Raw genomic sequence first — 22,268 nt, forward strand, 5'->3', positions numbered from 1 at the left:
TATGTGCAACTTGCAGCCCCGTGGCGCAGAGTGGTAAAGCTGCAGTACTGCGGTTTGAACTCTCTGCTCACGACCTGAGTTCGATTCCGGCGGAAGCTGGATTCAGGTAACCGGCTCCAGGTCAACTCAGCCTTCCATCCTTCCGAGGTCGGTAAAATGAGTCCCCAGCTTGCTGGGGGGAAAGCGTAGATGACTGGGGAAGGCAATGGCAAACCACCCCGTAAAAAAAGTCTGCCGTGAAAACGTCATGATGCGACGTCACCCCAAAGTCGGAAACGACTGGTGCTTGCACAGGGGACCTTTCCTTTCCTTTCCTTTCCTTTCCTTTCCTTTCCTTTCCTTTCCTTTCCATGTACAACTTGGATTTTTAAATAATCATGTATATTTTTTTAAAAAAAGGCTTTGAAGGTCGCCCCTTCCCCCCCCCCCCCCTCGGCCCTCACTGGGACTTCCCAGCCACTTCATTGCTGTTTGGCTACAGAAAATGGGAAAGTTTTTCTAGAGGAAAATCCCGGGTAGCCAGGGAACTTTCCCCCGTGACAAAGAAAAAAATGCATCGCACCGAGCAAACTACATTGCATTGTATTTGCCAAAGTGCCTCCACCATACATGGGAAGAAGCCACCCGGAGTCAAATTACTTCTCTTTATTCTTCAGCCCCAACTTAAAACAAAGCCTGAGCATATGGAACTTCACAAACACACACTTATGTGTTTGCGTTAGCTGGTAAATTCCTTGGGCCAGGGACTTACCATTCGCTGAGGGTGGGGGTTTTTTTTGCATATTTTATTCTAAGTGCCTTATTTCTTTGTAGTGCACCATCAATCAACCGATTTGGGAAATTCCACACTTTTGCTTGTTTAAAATTCAGCACTGCCACCCTGGTCACATTGTCCAGGTCCACATTTTCAGAGGCAAATGCCCCTCTGTTTCCACGCCTCTGCTGGGCCACTTCTCAACCTTCTGGTGTGGAAATGCTGCAAAAGGGCCCAATTAGAGCCATTGCCCCCTTCACCGCTTCTTGGTCCTAAACAGCTATGAAACACACTGACATTTGCAGCTTTCCCTGGATCAGCAGAGAGTTGCTCCTGTTGGATTTCTGCCTGCTGCATAGCTGTTCAAGGTGCTGGAGCTTTACCAATGAAGAGGGAAAATCAAGGACTGGGATTCCTTGTATATAGGGTCGCCAGCCTTCAAATGGGCCTAGAGACCTCCCAGAACTAAACCCGATCTCCAGATGACACAGGCAGGCCCGGTGCTAGGGGTTCCGGTGCCCCTAGGCCGAGCCCTGTTCCCCTCCCCCCGTCTCTTCTTGCGGGCACCAAGTGCATGCAGCCCAATGACGTCGCCGTAAGTGACATCATTGGGCTACGCGTGCTTGCGTGCAAGCACTCAGCTTGGCCCGGCTGGCTCCCTTCGAAGCACGGGAGGGTCAGACCGGGCTGAGTGCTCACACGCAAGCATCATCGGCCGGTGCCGCGGGCACCGCGGGCGCAGGGTGGCAGATGGCAGTGGGCATGGGGAGACGGAGGGCAGCGGGGGAGGTCCTACTTGACCTACTCCCACGCAACAGCCCCGGACACAGGTCATTTCCTCAGCTGCCTTGGAGGATGGCCTTTATTGGATCGTACCCCACTAACATCTTTTCCTTTCCCATGTCCCACCCCCAAATCTCCAGGAATTCCCCAACCGGGAGTTGTCAACCCTACCAACATGGCCAGGGCCGGCCCTAGACTATCTTGCACCCTAGGCAAGGCTAACTTCTGGCACCCCTCCCTGCAGTGATAATGTCACCGAGTCATATGGTGGGCTCCCGATTCGGTGCCCCCAGAAGGCCGGCGCCATAGGCAATCACCTAGTTTGCCTAGCGGCAGGGCCAGCCCTGAATGTGGCATACAGCTAGACTGTTCAGTGAACCCACCGGCGTCCAGAATGCCCAGCCCAGGAATAGGGGACCTGGCCTTGATGGATTTATTGACAGGGAGACGGTGATGAAGGAGGAAATCTCCAAAAGTGCTCACCTGAGTGAGAGATTGCTGGTTGTCCGGAGAGTCACCCCCGCTCTCTTCCAAATACTCTGGGCCCATATCCATTAGACGGTTTTTCTCCTATGGCGCACAGGCAAAGAGATTACACAAGAGCCTCCTTCTAAAACCTGGATTGAAAATTGCGCCTTCTTTTGGGAAAGGTCACCCCTACCTGCCCTGCTTCTTGCCAGCGTGGATCACATCCTTGTACCGACTCCAACCGGCTCGTACCGAAAACACTTGCATGCAAACAACTCAAATCGTCTCCCGCTCAGGATATTGGCTAGGGAAAGCCGGGAGGGGCCTCCTCACCCCACTTTGCCTAAAGAGCGGGGCACTGCAGCCCAGAGACGTCTTGTTTAGACATCTGTTTCCCTGGAGTGCCTCAGAGACCCTGTGGCGCCTTCGTGGTCTCTCTTTATTGGCAATTAAGCGGGGAGGCATATTGGAAGCCAGCTGACTTCTCTAATGAAACTTCCCATCCTGCATCGGATTCCCAAATAGCAATAGATGCTGCCCGCCCCCCCCCCCCCAGCTCCTTTGTGCAAACTTTGTTGTGCTAACTTTGTTTCAGACTTTGTTTAAGGGTGCAGTTTGAGCAGAAACATAAACACAGGGAGGAAAGGGGTTTTTTTAATGCTTTCTCTTGTGCAGTTTTCCTGCTGGAAATGTCCCTTCCCACAGTTTCTTTGACCTGCCATAATGGGAAAGATACAGGCAATTTCTTGCAGGAAAAATAGTGAGGGGAACAGGTGAAGAGACTCCAGTCCCTGCACTCTGGTTTTCCTTCTCTACTATGTGGCATCAGAAAATGTATCATGGAAATAGCTATATGGTTCTGCCCAGGGGTCGTTTTGTAGAAAATAGGTGGTGGAACTCATTAGCATAACGTATTAACATATGCCACCCCACCATCCAAAAGCAACCCGACACAAGAAAGCAGAGCCCCGGGAGAGTGAGGCGCTCTCTTGGGCCACCCCCCCCCACCAGCCAAAACCAATCCAACACAAGAAAGGAAAGCCCCAGGTGAGTGAAGCCTCCTTGAGCTGGCTAGAGATCCAGCCAGCCCAAGCAGGCCTCACTCACCTGGGGATCTCCTGAGCTGCCGCCCCACCCCCCACAGTCAAAAGGCCACCAAGCCACCAGCCACCCAGAATCACATAAGTGGAGAAAGGATGGTTTGGGCTTCTCCAGGGGTTAATGAGGGCTGCTGGGGGTGTGGCAAAGCCCCTGGTGGCTGGCTGGCTGGCAGCTCTCCTAATCTAGGTATTGTTATGCAGCTGCGCCTACTATTCAATGGACAAAGTAGGTGGGGAGGAAGAGGGGGGGCCGTCAGAAAGGTTCAGGAGTTATGCTCCTGTGAGCTCCTGCTGAATCTGAGGCCTGGTTCTGCCCTAAACCAGGGCGAGTTGCTGAAGGCCAAACAACACATTTGCGTTTTTAAGAGGTTGAGTTGGGTTTGAGTTTTCTGGACCCAATTTGAGTTCCCCTCAGCCACACAGCAGCTGTGAGGAATGGCTTTAAAAAAAATAACATACAGAATACTTGACTGGGGGGGAAGTGACCACGTTGAGCCCCAGGCGAGCAAGGCCTGCTTGGGCTGGCTGTATCTCTAGCCAGCCCAAGCAGGCCTCGCTCACCCGGGGCTCTCTTGCATCGGGTTGCTTTGGGCTGTTGGTGGTGGCATATGCTAATGAGTTATGCTAATTAGCTCCGCCACCTATTTTTCTACAAAATGAACCCTGGATTTTGGAAACTGGCAGAAGAAAGGACTTCCCCAACTGTGTGGGAAGCATGCATTCAAAATTCATCTTCCCAGCAACACCCAGGAAAAGCAGAAGCCAGAATTTCTGTGGTTTGTTTGTCTTAAAAAAAAAAAAATTCCTCAAGCTAGAGAACGCGATTTAGTAACAGAAGTTTCGAATTCTGTTTTTGTTGTCGAATGGGATTGCAGGTTGGTAGGCTGGGGTTGGGAAACACAGAGAGTCAGTCCTAGGTTCCGAATTCTGTTTTTATTGCCGAATGCAGTGGGAAATCAGGTTGGTATGAGAGAAGTTGTTGGGAAACAGTGCTCGGAGTTTCTTTCCCGACTCTTGGCAAGGTGGGGAGATTCTTACCGCATTGAGACTCCTGACGGCCTCTCCCTTCTCCTGGGCAAATCGCTGGCTCTCGCCGACCATCTGTTCCTGAGTCAAACGGGCCTGCCCTTCCAATCTCTGCACCTTCCTCTGGAGGGGAGGAGAGGACTGTGTTAGAACCCGAAATGGCTGCAGGGCAAGACGGAACTCTTCTACCTCTTGCATTCCTTCCACGCTGAACAGTAACTCGCAATCTATATGTTGCGGCTGTACCCGTCTCGCTTCAGATGAAGTGAGCCCTGAGTCATGAAAACATCTTCTGGAATGAATTGAGTTCACCTCAGAGGTGCCACTAGGCTAGGGTTGCCAGCCTCCTGGTGCAGCCTGGAGATCTCCGGGAATTAAAACAGATCTCCAGACTACAGCGATCGGTTTTCCTGGAGAAAATGGCAGCTGCGGAGACGCATAATGTTCTCTCTAAGCTGAGTTCGTGTGAGCTAGCTCACAGTTTTTCCGCCTCCGGCTCACACATTTTTGTCTTTGCTCAAGAAGGATGGCCCCAGAGCGAACTAATTGATGCAGTCGCTCACAACTGTAATGCCAGTGCCTCACAAAGCAGAATTTTTGCTCACAAGACTCCCCAGCTTAGAGGGAACATTATATCCTGCTGACAAAAAGCCACCTGCCAACAATTCTTTTTCATTTGGTAAAACTTTGGATCCATTAGCGCAAAAAAAACTTGCTCTTTTCAACACCCCACTGCTGAAAATTTAACATCGTTCATTTCATAATTACCTCCCCCATCTAAACCTAAGAACACTTTCCTGGATATAGACCCTATCGAACAAAATAGGACTTACTTCCATGTAGATCTGCGCAGGCATGCTCTCTGACTCTCTAGACAGTTACGCCTCTCCATTACATCGATTTAGCTTTGCAGTTTTGATTTTGTAGGGATCCAGATTTGCGTGCCATCCAGGGCCGGCCCTAGACTGTCCGGCACCTTAGGCCAGGATAACTTCTGGCACCCCACGCCCTGCACTGATAACATCATCATCAAGTAGGGTTGCCAAGTCCAATTCAAGAAATATCAAGTCCAATTGGGGGTGGAGACAGGAGACTTTGGGGGTGGAGCCAGGAGACATTAGGGGTGGAGCCAAGATCAAGGCTGTGACAAGCATAATTGAACTCCAAGGGAGTTCTGGCACTCACATTTAAAGGGACGGTACACCTTTTCAATGCCTTCCTTCCATAGGAAATAATGAAGGATGGGGCACCTTCTTTTGGGGCTCATAGAATTGGACCCCCTGGTCCAATCTTTTTGAAACTTGGGGGGTATTTTGAGGAGAGGCACTAGATGTTGTACTGAAAATTTGGTGCCTCTACCCCAAAAAAACAGCCCCCCCAGAGCCCCAGATACCCGCAGATCAATTCTCCATGATTTTCTATGGGAATAAATCTCCATAGGGAATAACAGAGTTCCCAGCAGACATTTCCCTCCCCTCCCCTCCCCCCACTTTCTCATGACCCTGAAGAGGGGGGAGGGCCTCCAAACCGGGGGATCCCCTGCCCCCACCTGGGGATTGGCAACCCTATCATCGTGTCACATGGGGAATGCCCAATGCGGCACCCCCAGAAGGCTGGCACCCTATGCAATCCTCCAGTTTGCCTAATAGCAGGGCCAGCCCTGGTGTCACCCCCAGGCACAATGGCCCAAGCTTCTAATTCATGAGTGATGCCTCTGATGCTTCTTACAGGTACTTACTGAACATATGCACAGGTAAGGCTGTCAGGTTGAATTCAAGAAATATCTGGGGACTTTGCGGGTGGAGCCAAGAGAATCGGGGGTGGAGTCTGGAGCAAGGTCGTGATCATGACAAGCATAATTGAACTCCAAAGGGAGTTCTGGCCATTATGTTTAAAGGGACCGCACACCTTTTCAATGCCTTCCCTCCATTGGAAATAATGAAGGAGAGGGGCACCTTCTTTCGGGGCTCATAGAATTGGACCCCCTGGCCCAATCCTTTTGAAACTTGGAGGGTGTTTTAAGGAGAGGCACTGGATGCTATGCTGCAAATTTGGTGCCTCTACCTTAAAAAACAGCCCCCACAGAGCCCCAGATACCCTTGGATCAATTCTCCATTATACCCTATGGGAATCAGCCTCCATAGGGAATAATGCCCAGCAGACCTTTCCCTCCCCCCGCCCAGCTCTCTGATGACCCTGAAGTGGGGGGAGGGCCTCCAAACCGGGGGATCCCCTGCCCTCAACTGGAGATTTGCAAACAACAAAAACAATCTCTGTGATATGAATAAACTACCAAACCTTTTAATACTTTATTTAAGTATGTTCATATACTTTTTAATTTATTATTTATTACATTAATAATATAATATAATAATATTTATTACAGTTAATAATATAATAGACGCGTTCCCACGTCATCAGTATTATATCTTCCACTTGCCCTGTATATTACACAATATGCAGCACAAGTGGAAGATATAATACCGATGAGGTGGGAAACACGAAACGCGTCTATTATATTATTAACTAGTTATTTGTAAGCTGTATCAGTTAATCACTATGGGCTCTGCTTATAAGGATTTCATTGTTTTTTATGGTTGTCGATGTGAACTTTTGTGTTAAACATATTAAGTATGAAGCATTTTTATAATTAAAAAGTATATAAACTTATTTAAATAAAGTATTAAAAGGTTTGGTAGCTTATTCATATCACAGAGATTGTTTTTTCGTTGTTTGCATATATCCTCGCTGCGACTCCCCTGCTGTTCTTACTCAACTGGAGATTGGCAACCCTACGGGCAGCCTAGGAATGCAGTGGGTGAAGGTGGAATAACCCTCTTGCCGCTTCTCCTGCCAAGAGAACACAGAGCTGGATTTCTGAGCCCCGGGGATCCCAGGAATCGGTCTTGCTGCTCCTCACCTTCCTCTGATTAATGCTGTTTTGAAGCTGCGTGATCTCCTGGGCCAAGGCCTGGCAGGCGGCTTCTTTCTCCTCCTCCAGACGGCTGTCCCTCTCCAGCTGCTGGAACTCTAGGTCCTCATAGCTCCTCAGGGCTCCATCCAGCATCTCAGATGTCTGGAGAGAGAGAGAGAGAGTCAGAGTCAACTTCTGGCTTCAACCCCTTAGGATAACAAGACCCCCTGACAGGGGTGGAATTCTAGCAGGAGCTCCTTTGCATACTAGGCCCCACACCCCTGATGTAGCCAATCCTCCAAAATTTTACGGGGCTCTTAGTACAGGGCCTACTGTAAGCTCCAGGAGGATTGGCTCCATCAGGGGGGTGGGGCCTAATATGCAAAGGAGCGCCTGCTAGAATTCCACCCCTGCCCACTGGTTTACAGACCCTGCTTCCAGAGCAAGGAGGGCAGCCATCTTAGTCTGTCTGTAGCAGTAGAAAAGAGACCAGGAACACCTTAAAGAATATTTGTGGCAGGGGTCATTGCTCACTTTCGAGAGTCATTGCCCACTTTTTCAGATATAGCTCGAATGGGAGTCCATCTGTCTTATATATTAGAAAGTGAAGTGTTTTTGGATGCCAAATGATGTTTGTAGAAAAAGAAGATATTGGATTTATACCCCGCCCTTTGCTCAGAGTCTCAGAGTGGCTTACAATCTCCTTCCCTTCTTCTCCCCACAACGGACACCCTTGTGAGGGAGGTGGGGCTGAGAAAGCTCTGAGGGTATTGCTCTCGAGAGAACTGCTCTCAGAGAACTTGTGACTGTCCCAAGGGCACATCAGCAGCTGCATATGGAGGAATGTGGATCCAACCCGGTTCTCCCAGATCAGAGTCCACCACTCTTAAACACTACACCAAACTGACTCTCTAGCATTTAAGACCCTCTTTCTGGTTAGCGTATAATTGCTAGCAGACAGAAAGTTGTTAGCTCAGAGTTTGGCTGGGCTATGTAAACAGGAGATCACGGGCAGGAGGAGAGGAGAAACCACAATTCTTGGGGTATACAACTTTAGAGCGCAAGCGCAAGAAAAGGAAGACAGTAAAATTGCATTGTTTGAATGCACCCCCCCCCCCTTTAAAGAAACAAAACAAAACCCTGCACATAGAAAATCAGCACTCGAAAGAAAATTAAGTCACAACCCTGATACCTAGCTTTCAACATGCAAGGAGGAGTTAAAAAAAATAAGGGGGATATGCATTTATTTAATTAATCACTTCATTTATATCCCACTTTTCTCCCCAACAACGACCCAAAGCTGCTAATCTTGTTCTCTACTTTATCTTCACAAGAACCCTGTGAGGCAGGCGTGACTGAGAGGGCGTGCTTGGCTCAAGAGCTTTTACGGGGGAGTGAAGATTCGAACCTGGGTCTCCCAGATCTTAGTCCACTACACCCCACAAGCAAGTTTGCAAGCCGTACAACTGCTCCCCGCTGGCAGTCCAAAACAGTCCAATCTCAGAACAGCTCTCTGTTTCTGTCTCTCAGTCTGTCTCTGTCTCTCTCTCTCTGTCTCTCTCTCCCTGCATGGTCAGGTGTTTCTGAGCCCCTCTGGGTACTCACCTCCTGGAGCTGGCTCTGCATCCGTTCCCTCATGGATTCGGGCTGGTTGTTGAGATGCGTCTGGGACTCAGCGTGCTGCCGCTGCAGTTCCTCAACCTTGTGGCGTTCCTCCTGCAGCCGCGCCTTCTCCTGCCAAAAAACAAAAAGAGGGCAGGGTAAGAGTTGCCACATTCCCATGGGAAACACCTCTCCGGTTGCATAGTCCTCGAGAAGGCAGAGCTTTAACCCCTTACAGAGAGAAGCCACTAGACTTTTCCCAATAATGGCTGGATTCAACCCATTCATAGGAGGACCAGCTCTGTGTTCGGAAATTCCTGGAAATTTGGGGGTGGAGCCTGGGGAGGGTGGAGTTTGGGGAGGGATCGCAGCCTGTTATAGTGCTGCACAGTTGATTGATTGATTGATTGATTGATATCCTGCCCATCAGGGCTTTTTTTGTAGCAGCTACTCCTTTGCATATCAGGTCACAAACCTCTGATGTAGCCAATCCTCCAAGAGCTTATAGGGCTCTTATTCCAGGGCCTACTATAAGCTCCAGGAGGATTAGCTACATCAGGGGTGTGTGGCCTAATAAGCAAAGGAGTTCCTGTACAAAAAAAAAAAAATCCTGGTTATAATAATTACAGAAATAGCTAGCAAACTGAAATTTTTGTATTTGTGAAGAAGATCAAATCAGTCAGTCCTAAGGGAAATCAACCCAGACTGTTCCCTGGAAGGTCAGATGCTGAAGCTCAAATACTTTGGCCACCCAATGAGAAGGGAGCACTCCCTGGAGAAGATCCTGATGCTGGGGAAGACAGAAGGCAAAAGAAGAAGGGGACGGCAAAAGATGAGATGGCTGGACAGCGTTACTGATGTAACTAACACAAATTTGAGCAGACTTCGGAGGATGGCGGAAGACAGGGGGGCCTGGCGTGACTTTGTCCATGGGGTCTCAAAGAGTCGGACTCGACTGTGCGGCTGAACAACAAATATTAGCGTAGCTTTGTTACACGGTTCTCTCTAGGCCCATTCCACCAAGGCAGGCTCAGTTCCCCCTCCAAAGCAGCCATTTTCTCCAGAGGTTCCGTGACATTTCTGGACCCCACCTTATACCAACCACCAGGTTGAAGGGGCATTGAAGCGATGTGAAGGAGGACCCAAAGGAATCCAGCTGTGCCAGTGACACAGGCAACCTTTCCCCTGGTTCAGTTCGTTTGGTACAACAGCACCCATTCTACAACAGCTAACGAAAGCGATGGAGCAGATTAAAATAGCGTTGCCGGGTTTTGAAGGCATGGATGGACATGCAGCTATCCTTTCTGCCAAGCGGGAAAGCAGCCAAAGAGGACTCCTCTCTAATCACTGTGCTAGGTTGTAAATGTCTGAAAGCCCAAAGGTGAGGCAGATCTGAGCCCTGCATGGAACCAGCAGGCAGGGGAGTCACCAGCCCCTAGCATTACGGGTGCCAACTCCCTATTGGGATATTCCTGGAGGTTTGGGAACGGAAGGCACCTCAGTGGGATAGAACTGCTGTAGAATTCCCCCTCCACAGCAGCCATGTCCTCCAGGGAGAACTAGGGTTGCCAACCTCCAGGTGGGACCTGGAGATCTCCCAGTATTATATTCAGGGGTGGAATTCTAACAGGAGCTCCTTTGCATATTAGGCCCTGATGTAGCCAATCTTCCAAGAGGTTACAAAAAAAGAGCTTTGTAAGCTCTTGGAGGATTGGCTACATCAGGGGGTGTGTGGCCTAACATGCATATGAGCTCCTGCCAGAATTCCACCCCTGGTTATATTCAATCTCCAGGTGACAGAGATCAGTTCCCCTGGAGAAAATGGCTGTTGTGGAAGGTGGACTCAATGGCGGTATACCCTGCTGAGGTCCTTCCCCTCCTCAAATGCCCCCCTTTTCAGACTCCAACCCCCAAATCATCAAATCGTTCCCAACCCAGATGTGGCAACCTGAAGGGGAACTGATCTCTGCCGTCTGGAGATCAGCTGAAATTCTGGTAGATCTCCAGACCCCACCTGGAGGATGGCAACTTCAGCACAGGCCTCAGCTGCAAGTGAAGATCCCGTTCTGAAAATCTTAATTAGGTATGCGTTCCTTGGGAAATCATTGGGGATCTCGTGCTGCACCACCCTAGCCTGATGTATGTTTGGCTCTGGATAAGACAAGACCCTTAGAACATCTGTTTTTATTCTTTTTTAAAAGAACATCTGGTCACTGTAATTAGGGTTGCCAACCTCCAGGTGAGGCCTGGAACTCTCCTAGAATGACAAGTGATCTTCAAACCGTGGAGCTCGTCCATTCCTCTTCTCAATCTGCTTTCTGTTAACAAACTTTTTAAAGAAACGGAAGTGTAGAGTGGTCTTTTTGTGGCAAGGATGCTCTTCCTGTGGCCGATCAGTGCATCAAACCAGCTCCAGGCTGCAGAGTGGGGAGAGGAGGAGAGGCTGAGGATGACAGGTAAGGGCAGGGCTTTTTTGGTAGCAGGAGCTCCTTTGCATATTAGGCCACACACCCCTGATGTAGCCAATCCTCCAAGAGCTTACAGGGCTCTTCTTACAGGATTTACTGTAAGCTCCAGGAGGATTGGCTACATCAGGAGGGTGTGGTCTAATATTCAAAGAAGTCCCTGCTACAAAAAAAAAAAGCCCTGGGTAAGAGGAATGAGCAGCCAACATCAAACGCTGAGAACAGAAGGGAAGAGAGAGACATCTGAGCGGGAAGGATAACGAGGAGAGCCAACGGAAAGAGAAGGAAATGGCAAGAACGTGGGCAGGCACCACAAAGACAAGGACTTCATGGGAATAAACAGATCTTTTGCCTGCAGGCCTCAAGTTTTTACAGAAAACAGATTCTGAGCCAAGGCCAGTCTTGCCCGCTCCGGCTGGCAGCAGCTCTGTAGCGTTTCAGTTTGGTTTCCGCATCATTTGCTTCCTGGTCCTTTTAATTGGAGAAGCTGCGGGCTGAACCCTGCAGCCTTCTGCAGCCTCTGAGCCACAACCTCGTCCCTCGAAAGCATCTGAACATATGAAGTGCCTTATACCGAATCCAATCACTGATCTCTCATTGTCCGTCTTGTCTGCTCAGACTGGCAGTGGCTCTCCAGGGTCTCAGGCTGAAGTCTTTCCTTCACTTCTTATCTGGTCCTTTTAACTGGAGATGCCGGGGATTGAACCTGGGACCTTCTGCATGCCAAGCAGATGCTCTATCACTGAGCTACAGCCCCACTTCATGGCTCTCCAGGGTCTCAGGCTGAGGTCTTTCCTATCACTTCTTATCTGGTCCTTTTAACTGGAGATGCCCGGGATTGAACCTGGGACCTTCTGCATGCTAAGCAGATGCTCTGCCACTGTGCTGTGGCCCTCCACAGTGCTGTGAGAGACAGATGGTTAAATGGTAAAGGGAAATTATCCACAGGCTACGGCCTCTGCCCAAAGTTGGGGGGAATTAGCCTTGACCTGGAGAGCCCGGGCAAGCCCAATCTTGTCTGATCTCAGAAGCTAAGCAAGGATGACCCTGGCAAGTATTTGGAAGGGAGACCACTAGAGCAGGGGCATCAAACTCATTTATTAAAAGGGCCGGATCTGACATAAATGAGACCTTGTTGGGCTGAGCTCTGTCGGGCCGGGCCATGTGTGTACCTATTTAAGATTAGGTAGCAGAGATACAAACTTTATAAAGGACAAATATAATTAAATATTTTTTTTAAAAGGTAAAACATGCTTAAAACATTAGCATTTGTTGGTCTTAAAGGTGCTTTCTTTGTATTTCTCCCATGGGATCCAGGGAACTGGGCAAAGGAAGCTCTGGCTCTTTCCTTCCCTTCCCAGGAAGACCAGGAGGGGGAGGAGCCTCAGCCAGTAGAAGCAAGAGAGGCTTGGCTCAGTAGCTCTGCTGTGTGATTGAGAGAACCTGGAAAAACAAGCTCTGCCTCCCCTCCTTCCTCTCCAAGGCAGGAGCCTCAGCCAATGGAGAAAATAGAGGTTTTGCTCTGCAGCTCCTGTGCAGTTGAGCAAGCCATGCAAAGCAAGCTGTTATGCAGAAGGAAGTAAGAGAGAGGGAGAAGGAAGCAGATGACAGCCAGTTCCTCAGGGGCCTGATAGGAGCCCTCCGGTGGCCTGATTTGGCCCCCAGACTGCATGTTTGACACCCCTGCTCTAGAGAATACCAAGAGATGGGAGGCAGAGGCAGGCTGTATCAAGCCATTTCTCTGAAGGTCCGCCATGCCCCAATAGGAGTCACCAGAGGTCACCATGACTTCCAGGCACAAGTGCATACAAACACACTACAGGGTGCTTTCACACACACACTAAAAACACACACTTTCAATGCACTTTGCAAATGGATTTTACTGTGCAAAATGGCAAAATCCACTTGCAAATGGTCGCGGAAGTAGATTGAAGCTGCATTATTTAGCATGTGTGAATGCACCTACGTAACACACATACGCACACATGCAAAAATATACCAAAAAATGCACAAAAAACTTGGGGGTGAACTGTGAGTTTCTTGTGATTGCGCTTTTCAGTGGCAGCTCCTTTCCCCTCCCCCCATAGCTTTTTTTTTTTTAAAAAAATATAGTCTTCAATCCAGTATAATGAGCATAATGGTGCATCCCAACCCTTTTCTCCAACTGCAACCAGCTTGTGCATTGCCTCCATTTCAAAAACTAAAGAGGCAGAGAGAGAGAGAGAGAGAGGTTTACAGAACAAGAATTGCATCCTCTGCTCCCCTGGAGCCAACTGGCAAGGAGCCAGGTTGAAAACCGCCCAGGGAAGAGAACGCCGCCACTCCGCTCCGCACCTTCTCTCGCTCTGCTTGGCACCTGTGCTCTGTCTCCACCAGCCGCCTCTGCAGCTCCACCAGCCGCTCCTCCTCCTGGCGCAGCTCCTCTCTCTCTCCTTTCAGTTCTCCTTCCAGCAAGGCCCCTTCCAAGTCCATCTGCTGGGGAAAGGAACCATGTTTAGAGCCCTGGGCCCATATCCAGTCTGGGGCCCAATGCAGTATTGTAAGCCTTCCTGATGACACTTTGGCAGCTCAGCCATGGCAAAAAAGAAGAAGAAGATATTGGATTTATATCCCGCCCTCCACTCCGAAGAGTCTCAGAGCGGCTCACAATCTCCTTTACCTTCCTCCCCCACAACAGAAACCATGTGAGGTGGGTGGGGCTGGAGAGGGCTCTCACAGCAGCTGCCCTTTCAAGGACAACCTCTGCCAGAGCTACGGCTGACCCAAGGCCATGCTAGCAGGTGCAAGTGGAGGAGTGGGGAAGCAAACCCCGTTCTCCCAGATAAGAGCCTGCCCTTTCAAGGACAACCTCTGCCAGAGCTATGGCTGAGCCAAGGCCATTCCAGTGGCTGCAAGTGGAGGAGAGGGGAATCAAACCCAGTTCTCCCAGATAAGAGTCCGCACACTTCACCACTACACCAAACTGGCTCTCCACACCAAACTAGAGAAAAAGCAGGCTGCCCCCCACCCCAAAGGGCCTCCTGGGATGAGGGGGCTCTGCCTAGATGTCAGGGGGGTGGTGCCCTTACAGACCCCACTGTGGCTACAGTCCTGGATTTTTGTTTTATTTGTGACTTTCCCCCAATCCTTCCCCTGCACTCCCCCCGCCTGCCTGGGCGGATGCCTCCACTATACCTGTTTTACAGGTGTCGACGGCTTCCCTCCAGACATCCTTGTCCCCGTGACACCAGGGTGGGAAAAGAACAGGCTCGGACATACCTCGATGTTCATCTCTTTCTTCCGGTGATGCAGCTCCTTGATCCGGTTCTCAAGAGCTGAGATCTTGCTCAGAGCTTGATGACGGGGCGGTGGCGGGCGATCCCATTTTGCGGGGCACCCGTTTCTTTCTGTGCAGGGACTCTCGCACTAGGAACAAAGCATGGTCTAATTAGCCGTTGCGTGTGCACATGGGCAGCGTGTGTGTCCCGAAGGAATCCTGCATGCCATTGTCGTTACCCAGTCTCAAAAGAGGTATCGTATAACTGGGGGAAATAAACAAAATGACAGCTAAAACAATCAAGGGGCCGTAGCGACTTCCCTCTGGGGAAGATGAAAAAGGGAAAATTCTTTTTTCTGTTTAGGAAAAGGACAAATAAGGGCTCGTCTAGAGGAATCCTCATATCAGAGATCTGTGATCAAGCTTTAAGGCATCCCTGGAGTGAAAGTAAAAAAAAAAAAGGTAAAGGAAAGGTCCCCTGTGCAAGCACCAGTCGTTTTCGACTCTGGGGTGACGTTGCTTTCACAACGTTTTCACGGCAGACTTTTTACGGGGTGGTTTGCCATCGCCTTTCCCAGTCATCTACACTTTCCCCCCAGCAAGCAAGCTGGGGACTCATTTTACCGACCTCGGAAGGATGGAAGGCTGAGTCAACCTGGAGCTGGCTACTTGAACCAGCTTCCTCTGGGATCGAACTCAGGTCACGAGCAGAGGGCTCCGACTGCAGTACTGCAGCTTTACCACTCTGCGCCACGGGGCTCTTGAAGTGAAAGTAAATCCCCTTTAAAAGAGGATTAGATTCATGGAGACAGCTTCAATAGGACACTGAACAAACATATGGGGCAGAGGTTCATCAGTGGCTATTAGCCACAAGGTATAGATCAGGGGTGGCCAAACTGTGGCTTGGGAGCCACATGTGGCTCTTTCACACATATTGTGTGGCTCTTGAAGTCCCTGCTGTCTCATTGGCCAGTTTGGAGAAAGCATTTGTCTCTTTAAATTGGAGAATACATTTATAGTTAAAGTTGCATTCTTTCCATCCCTCCTCCCATCAATTTTCCTTCCTTCCTTCCTTCCTTCCTTCCTTCCTTCCTTCCTTCCTTCCTTCCTTCCTTCCTTCCTTCCTTCCTGCAGCTCTCAAACATCTGACATTCATGTCTTGCGGCTCTCAAACATCTAACGTTTATTCTATGTGGCTCTTTTGTTAAGCAAGTTTGGCCACCCCTGGTATAGCTGGAACACTCTGTCTGGGGCAATGATGCTCTGTCTTCTTGGTGCTTGGGGGGCAACAGTGGGAGAGCTTCTGGAGTTCTAGCCCCACTGGTGGACCTCCTGAGGGCCCCTGGGTTTTGATCACTGTGTTGGACTGGATGGGCCATCGGCTTGATCCAACATGGCTCCTCTTATGTCCTTATGAGGAAAGGTCTGTCAGTGGCTACTAAAGGAAACCTCCACATTCAGAGGTGGTAAGCCTCTGAATCCCAGTGCCAGGAGACAACATGAAGGGAAGACTTTGGCCTCTATGCCTTGTTATTGGACCTCCAGAGGAACGGGTTAGCAACCAAGTGTGACAGGATACTAGACTAGGTGGACCACTGGTCTGATCCAGCAGGGTTCGTCTTACGTTCTTATGAAGGCCTTGGTCTCTATGCCCTGTTGTTGGCCCTCCAGAGGAACTGGTTGGCCACCGTGTGAGACAGGATACTAGACTAGATGGACCACTGGTCTGATCCAGAAGGGATGTTCTTATGAAGGCCTTGGCCTCTATGCCCTGTTGTTGGCCATCCACAGGAACTGGCTGGCCACCGTGTGAGACAGGATACTAGACTAGATGGACCACTGGTCTGATCCAGAAGGGATGTTCTTATGAAGGCCTTGGCCTCTATGCCCTGTTGTTGGCCATCCACAGGAACTGGCTGGCCACCGTGTGAGACAGGATACTAGACTAGATGGACCACTGGTCTGATCCAGCAGGGATATTCTTATGAAGGTCTTGGCCTCTATGCCCTGTTGTTGGCCCTTTAGAGGGACTGATTGGCCACCGTGTGAGACAGGATACTAGACTAGATGGACCACTGGTCTGATCCAGCAAGGCTCTTCTGATGTTCTTATGAAGGCCTTGGCCTCTATGCCCTGTTGTTGGCCCTCCAGAGGAACTAGTTGCCACCAAGTGAGACAGGATACTAGACTAGATGGACCACTGGTCTGATCCAGCAGGGATATTCTTATGAAGGTCTTGGCCTCTATGCCCTGTTGTTGGCCCTTTAGAGGGACTGATTGGCCACCGTGTGAGACAGGATACTAGACTAGGGGTGTTTTCGCACTCACGTTTTACTGGCGCGACCATCCTCCTGACGCCGGCGAATCTGCATGGATTTCGCACCAGAAGCGCCAGCGCACCCAGAAGCGCCGGCTACTTCCGTCACTAAGCCAGCGCAAACGGAAATCGCAAAGATGCAGGAAAACGTTTGCGCTGGCTTAGCGACGGAAGTAGCCGGCGCTTCTGGGTGCGCCGGCGCTTCTAGTGCGAAATCACTGCAGATCCGCCGGCGTGAGGAGGGTCGTGGCACCAGTAAAACGTGAGTGCGAAAACACCCTAGATGGACCACTGCTCTGATCCAGCAGGGCTCTTCTGATGTTCTTATGAAGGCCTCGGCCTCTATGCCCTGTTGTTGGCCCTCCAGAGGAACTGGTTGGCCACTGTGTGAGACAAGATACTAGACTAGATGGACCACTGGTCTGATCCAGCAGGACTCTTCTTATGTTCTTATGAAGGCCTCAGTCTCTACGCCCTGTTGTTGGCCCTCCAGAGGGACTAATTGGCCACCGTGTGAGACAAGATGCTGGACTAGATGGACCACTGGTCTGATCCAGCAGGGCTCGTCTTATGTTCTTATTGTCCCCCTCCAGGGACTCAAAGCTGAAGGCTGGAGGTACGGCTTAACTATTATTTTGTCAGTACTATGTAGCAGCTTACTCTCTCCTCTATGATGTCTTTAACTTTCTTTAAAAGTAACCAGGGCTTTTTTTTGTAGCAGGCACTCCTTTGCATATTAGGCCACACACCCCTGATGTAGCCAATCCTCCATGAGCTTACAGGGCTCTTAGTACAGGGCCTAATGTGAGCTCCAAGAGGATTGGCTACATTGTGGGGGTGTGGCCTAATATGCAAAGGAGCTCCTGTTACAAAAAAAGCCCTGAAAGTAACCATGGGGCAAGACCAAACCGAATCAGGGCTGCAATACTGGGATGGGAGGATAAGTCTTCCCTACCCCATGACATTTTCTAGATGCAGATTGCATCCTCCACCCACTATCAATTAAACTCAGCAGAGGAAAAAAGACAGGCTGTCTGTCTAGCCTGTCTTTTTCCCTTACTAATAGTCAATGCGGGAGGGGGACGATGCTGTATATGAGAAATGCTGCAAGAGAGCCGTGGAAACTCCCCCACCTATGGCTGCTTTTAAGAAAATTAAAGACATTAGATGATCCATAGTGTTATCCTAAACAGAGATACAGCCTTCTAAGTCTATTGGAATCAGGGGTTTTCGAAAGCTGTAACTTTGTTTAGGATTGCACTGCCATTCAGAGATATCTGTCTAGTCTAGGTGTGTCCCAGGTGTGGAGAAGATGATATCTGTGCCAGCTTTATCCCCAGGAAAGTGATACAGCTCCAAAAAATTCGACTGAGGAGGGAGGACATGAACCTTTGCCACAATGGCACGCACAACGTAGCACCCAGTTCTGCAGTTCATTAGCTATAAACACCCGGGTGCATGACATAACAAGACATCAACAGCGCGCAGATCTACGAATGCATTTTATGTAGTTATAATAATCACAACGTTCCCAGCTTTATTTATTACATTCAGGGCTTTTTTTGTAGCAGGAACTCCTTTGCATATTAGGCCACATTATCCTGATATAGCCAATCCCCCTGGAGCTTACATTAGGCCCTGTAAGAAGAGCCCTGTAAACTCTTGGCGGATTGGCTACCTCAGGGGTATGTGGCCTAATATGCAAAGGAGTTACTGCTACAACAAAAGCCCTGTGTAAACATATGCTTAAAGACATGTGGGCAAAGCTTGTGGGAATCTTGGAAGCCAGAGGGCTTGCTGAATCAGATTTCCAGTTATTGGGAGTGGGGCACTGGTACCTTTATTCCTCCCTCAGATTAGGAAACTCAGATTCAATTATGCAAAGCTGCAAAAATTGCAAAATCATGCAAATCTGTCCGAGTCATATAATTTAAACAATATTTGGCTTATGATGATGTGACCGTTTTTAGCGTATGCTGTCCCAGTCATAAATCTTTGAAATATAGATAGACAGACAGACACACACACACACACAGATGATAGATAGATAGATAGATAGATAGATAGATAGATAGATAGATAGATAGATAGATAGATAGATAGATAGATAGATAGATAGATGATAGATAGATAGATAGATAGATAGATAGATAGATAGATAGATAGATAGATAGATAGCTTTTCTTGTAGCAGGAACTCCTTTGCATATTAGATTACACCCCTCTGATGTAGCCAATCCTCTTGGAGCTTACAGTAGGCCCCATTCTAAGAGCCCTGTAAGCTCTTGGAAGATTGGCTATATCTAGGGTTGCCAAGTCCAATTCAAGAAATATCTGGGGACTTTGGGGGTGGAGCCAGAAGATTTTGGGGGTGGAGCCAAGGGACATTAGGGGTGGAACCAAGATCAAGGCTGTGACAAGCATAATTGAACTCCAAAGGGAGTTCTGGCCATCACATTTAAAGGGATGGCACACCTTTTCAATTTCTTCCTTCCATAGGAAATAATGAAGGATAGGGGCACCTTCTTTTGGGGCACATAGAATTGGACCCCCTGGTCCAATCTTTTTGAAACTTAGGGGGTATTTTAGGGAGAGGCACTAGATACTATACTGAAAATTTGGTGCCTCTATCCCAAAAAAACAGCCCCCACAGAGCCCCAGATACTTGTAGATCAATTCTCCATTATTTTCTATGGGAATAAATCTCCATAGGGAATAACAGAGTTCCCAGCAGACATTTCCCTCCCCCCACTTTCTGATGACCCTGAAGCAGGGGGAGGGTCTCCAAACTGGGGGATCCCCTGTCCCCACCTGGGGATTGGCAACCCTAGCTACATCAGGGGTGTGTGGCCTAATGTGCAAAGGAGTTCCTGCTACAAAAAAAGCCCTGGACAGACAGACAGACAGACAGCTGAGTGAGAGAGAGAGAGATCCTGCTCTGAACATGTCAAAGCACATTTGGGGCAATAAATATACTGCCTGCCCTTTTCTTTCTTTGTTTGCCATCAAGTCGCAGCTGATTTACGGCAACCCCATAGGGTTTTCAAGACAAAAGACACTCAAGAGGTGGTTTGCGGTTGCCTACTTCTGTGTCACACCCCTGGTATTCCTTGGAGGTCTCCCACCCAAATACTAACCAGGGTTAGGGTTGCCAGGTCCCCCCTGGTCCAGGCTGGGAAACTCCTGAAGATTTGGGGGTGGAGCCCGGGGAGACAGAGACCTCAGTGCGGTACAAGGCCATTAGACTCCACCTGCCAAAGCATCCGTTTTCTCCCTGTAGTTTTGAAATGAGCTGTAATTCCAGGGGATCCCCAGTCCCACCAGTGGGCTTACATCCTTAGCCAGGGTCATCCCAGCATAGCCTCTGAGATCTGATGAGATTGGGTTAGCCTGGCCATGGTTATTCCTAAAACCAAAAAAGCTGATCCATCCCTTTTTTTTTAAAAAAAAGAAAGAAACCCTCTTATTACAGATTTCAGGTTTTCACAGCTGGCATCATCATTAGGGTTTGTAGAATCTTTCGGGCTCAAGTGCCGTGTTCTACTGGAGAAAGTTTTTCTTCCAGACGTTTTGTTCTCAGCTGCGGAGAACATCCTCAGTGGCGTTGCAGCCGGAGCAGGCGCTCTGACCTTCTTGGCTGCTGTGCATTGAGTGCTGTGCTCTGACCCTCTTGGCTGCTGTCACTCAATGCACAGCAGCCAAGAAGGTCAGAGCGCCTGCTCCGGCTGCAACGCCACTGAGGATGTTCTCCGCAGCTGAGAACGAAACGTCTGGAAGAAAAACTTTCTCCAGTAGAACACGGCACTTGAGCCCAAAAGATTCTACAAACCCTCTTATTACAGCTCTTACAATTACAATTTAATACTGTGCAGAATTCACCAGGCAGTCAATGAACCTGGCCAGCTGGGAAGGTCATATCCATCTCTGAACAAATGCCCTCTAGCCAGGGAGTTGATCCTCATTAAAAACAGCCCCAAATCACCCCAAACAGCCTGCGGCAAACCTGCTCTGCTATATTTTGGGTTAAGTGTACGTCTACAGACGTAAAAGGCAAACACAACAGGTGTTTCCAGAGATACGCATCGTGCGGGCACACTAATCAGAGAAACAGGTGGGCCACGCCCTTTACGCAAATCCGAGATTACTCAAATGGGGCAGGTCTAGGGTTGCCAATCTCCGGAACTGGGATTACAACTGACTTCCAGGTGACAGAAATCAGTTCTCCAGAAGAAAATGGCAGCTTTATGGAGGTTGGAGAGGGAGCGCAAGAAAAATGGCTGCATTAGAAGGTGGACTCTATGGCATTATACCCGCTAGAGCTCCCTTCCCTTCCCCCCCCAAACCCTGCCCTCCACAGTAGGGTTGCCAAGTCCCTCCGCCGCTGCTTACATACTTCTTTTGTGCGTGCAAATGCGATGATGTCACCAGGAAATGATGTCATTGCACTGGGCATGTCACACCAGGGACATTCCAGGATCCACGATAAAACTCTATGGTACCATAGAGTTTTACCTTGAATCCTAGAACATCCCGGGCATGATGATGTCACCGCCAGGTGATATCTTCACTCAGGGCCTGTAGCACAATGATGGGGTGCTTTGAGGGCGGGGATTCCCCTGGCGGCCGGCTCCATGCCTACGGGTTGGGGCCCTCCAAACTGGGGAAACACTCACCCCTGGTGGGAGCTTGGCAGCCCTACTTCTCAGGTTCCACCCCCAAGATCTCCAGGTGCTTTCCAATCCGGAGCTGGCAACCTTAGTGAGGCCACTCTTCTTTCCGTCACATTTTTGAAGGCAAAGCCATAAAGCCAGAATGCTCATTCACATCACAAACGCCTCTCCTCCTCCTCCTCTGCTCAGAAAGCCAATTTACACATTTCAATGCAAAAACACCCTTGGATTGCCTGCTCTGGTACGTAGCTCACCCCTTTCTGGGCACTCTCTGTACTGCTTGCCTCGTCGTCTTCAGTTGTGTCGCTGGAGTTCCCCCCAGGACTAGAACCACCTTCTGAAGACAGTGAGTCGCCTCCCATGCTGCTCCGGGCCGGGGATCCCTCCTTATCTGGTGACCGGCAGCATTTTGGTGTACAGATGTCCTCCAAATGAGCCTTCTCCAAAGAGGTCGGACATGGATATGCTTCCGGCTGCCTTAGCACCCCCATGGCATCTGCGTTCTGGAGCACCATTGTTCAGGGGTACATGGTAACTTTGCCCTGCAACCACAAAGAAGAAATCTGGCACTATTATTAATGTTTATTATTGTCATCTTTGCCTAAAAGCCCTGCAAGAATTGGTCTAAGGGTCCATCTCAGGGGTGGAATTCTAACAGGAGCTCCTTTGCATCTTAGGCCACACACCCCTGATGTAGCCAATCCTCCAAAAGCTTACAAAGGTTCTTTTTTGTAAGCTTTCCGAGGATTGGCTACTTCGGTGGGGTGTGGCCTAATATGCGAAGGAGCTCCTGCTAGAATTCCACCCCTGGTCCATCTAATCTACAGTCCTATTTCTCATCAGCCAGATGTTCCAAAAAGCCCCAAAGCAGCAACCTAAGAAACATTTTTGGGAAGGAGTGAAGGGATTAATAA

At 49.4% G+C, this 22,268-nt stretch overlaps 1 protein-coding gene across 4 annotated transcripts in view; it reads right to left on the bottom strand.

Annotated features, from left to right (window-relative positions):
• PHLDB3 (pleckstrin homology like domain family B member 3) overlaps positions 1-21,899 on the bottom strand; it is a 48,616-nt gene extending 26,717 nt beyond the window's left edge. For 2 of the 4 annotated variants that reach the window (XM_060258331.1, XM_060258329.1), the window contains exons 1-7: positions 21,609-21,899; positions 14,371-14,517; positions 13,447-13,587; positions 8,651-8,779; positions 7,052-7,207; positions 4,144-4,254; positions 2,021-2,107 (exon numbers count right to left, since the gene is read on the bottom strand). In XM_060258331.1, the coding sequence (XP_060114314.1) occupies positions 2,021-2,107; positions 4,144-4,254; positions 7,052-7,207; positions 8,651-8,779; positions 13,447-13,587; positions 14,371-14,517; positions 21,609-21,869 (1,032 nt within the window). In that variant the 5' untranslated portion in view covers positions 21,870-21,899. The remainder of the gene's footprint in view (positions 1-2,020; positions 2,108-4,143; positions 4,255-7,051; positions 7,208-8,650; positions 8,780-13,446; positions 13,588-14,370; positions 14,518-21,608) is intronic. The other 2 variants (XM_060258330.1, XM_060258332.1) reach the window with 2 other exon arrangements.
• Between the last annotated feature and the right edge of the window lie 369 nt (positions 21,900-22,268).

The sequence above is a fragment of the Heteronotia binoei genome, chromosome 17 (genome assembly GCF_032191835.1).
Source record: "Heteronotia binoei isolate CCM8104 ecotype False Entrance Well chromosome 17, APGP_CSIRO_Hbin_v1, whole genome shotgun sequence".
NCBI classification, from domain to species: domain Eukaryota; kingdom Metazoa; phylum Chordata; class Lepidosauria; order Squamata; family Gekkonidae; genus Heteronotia; species Heteronotia binoei.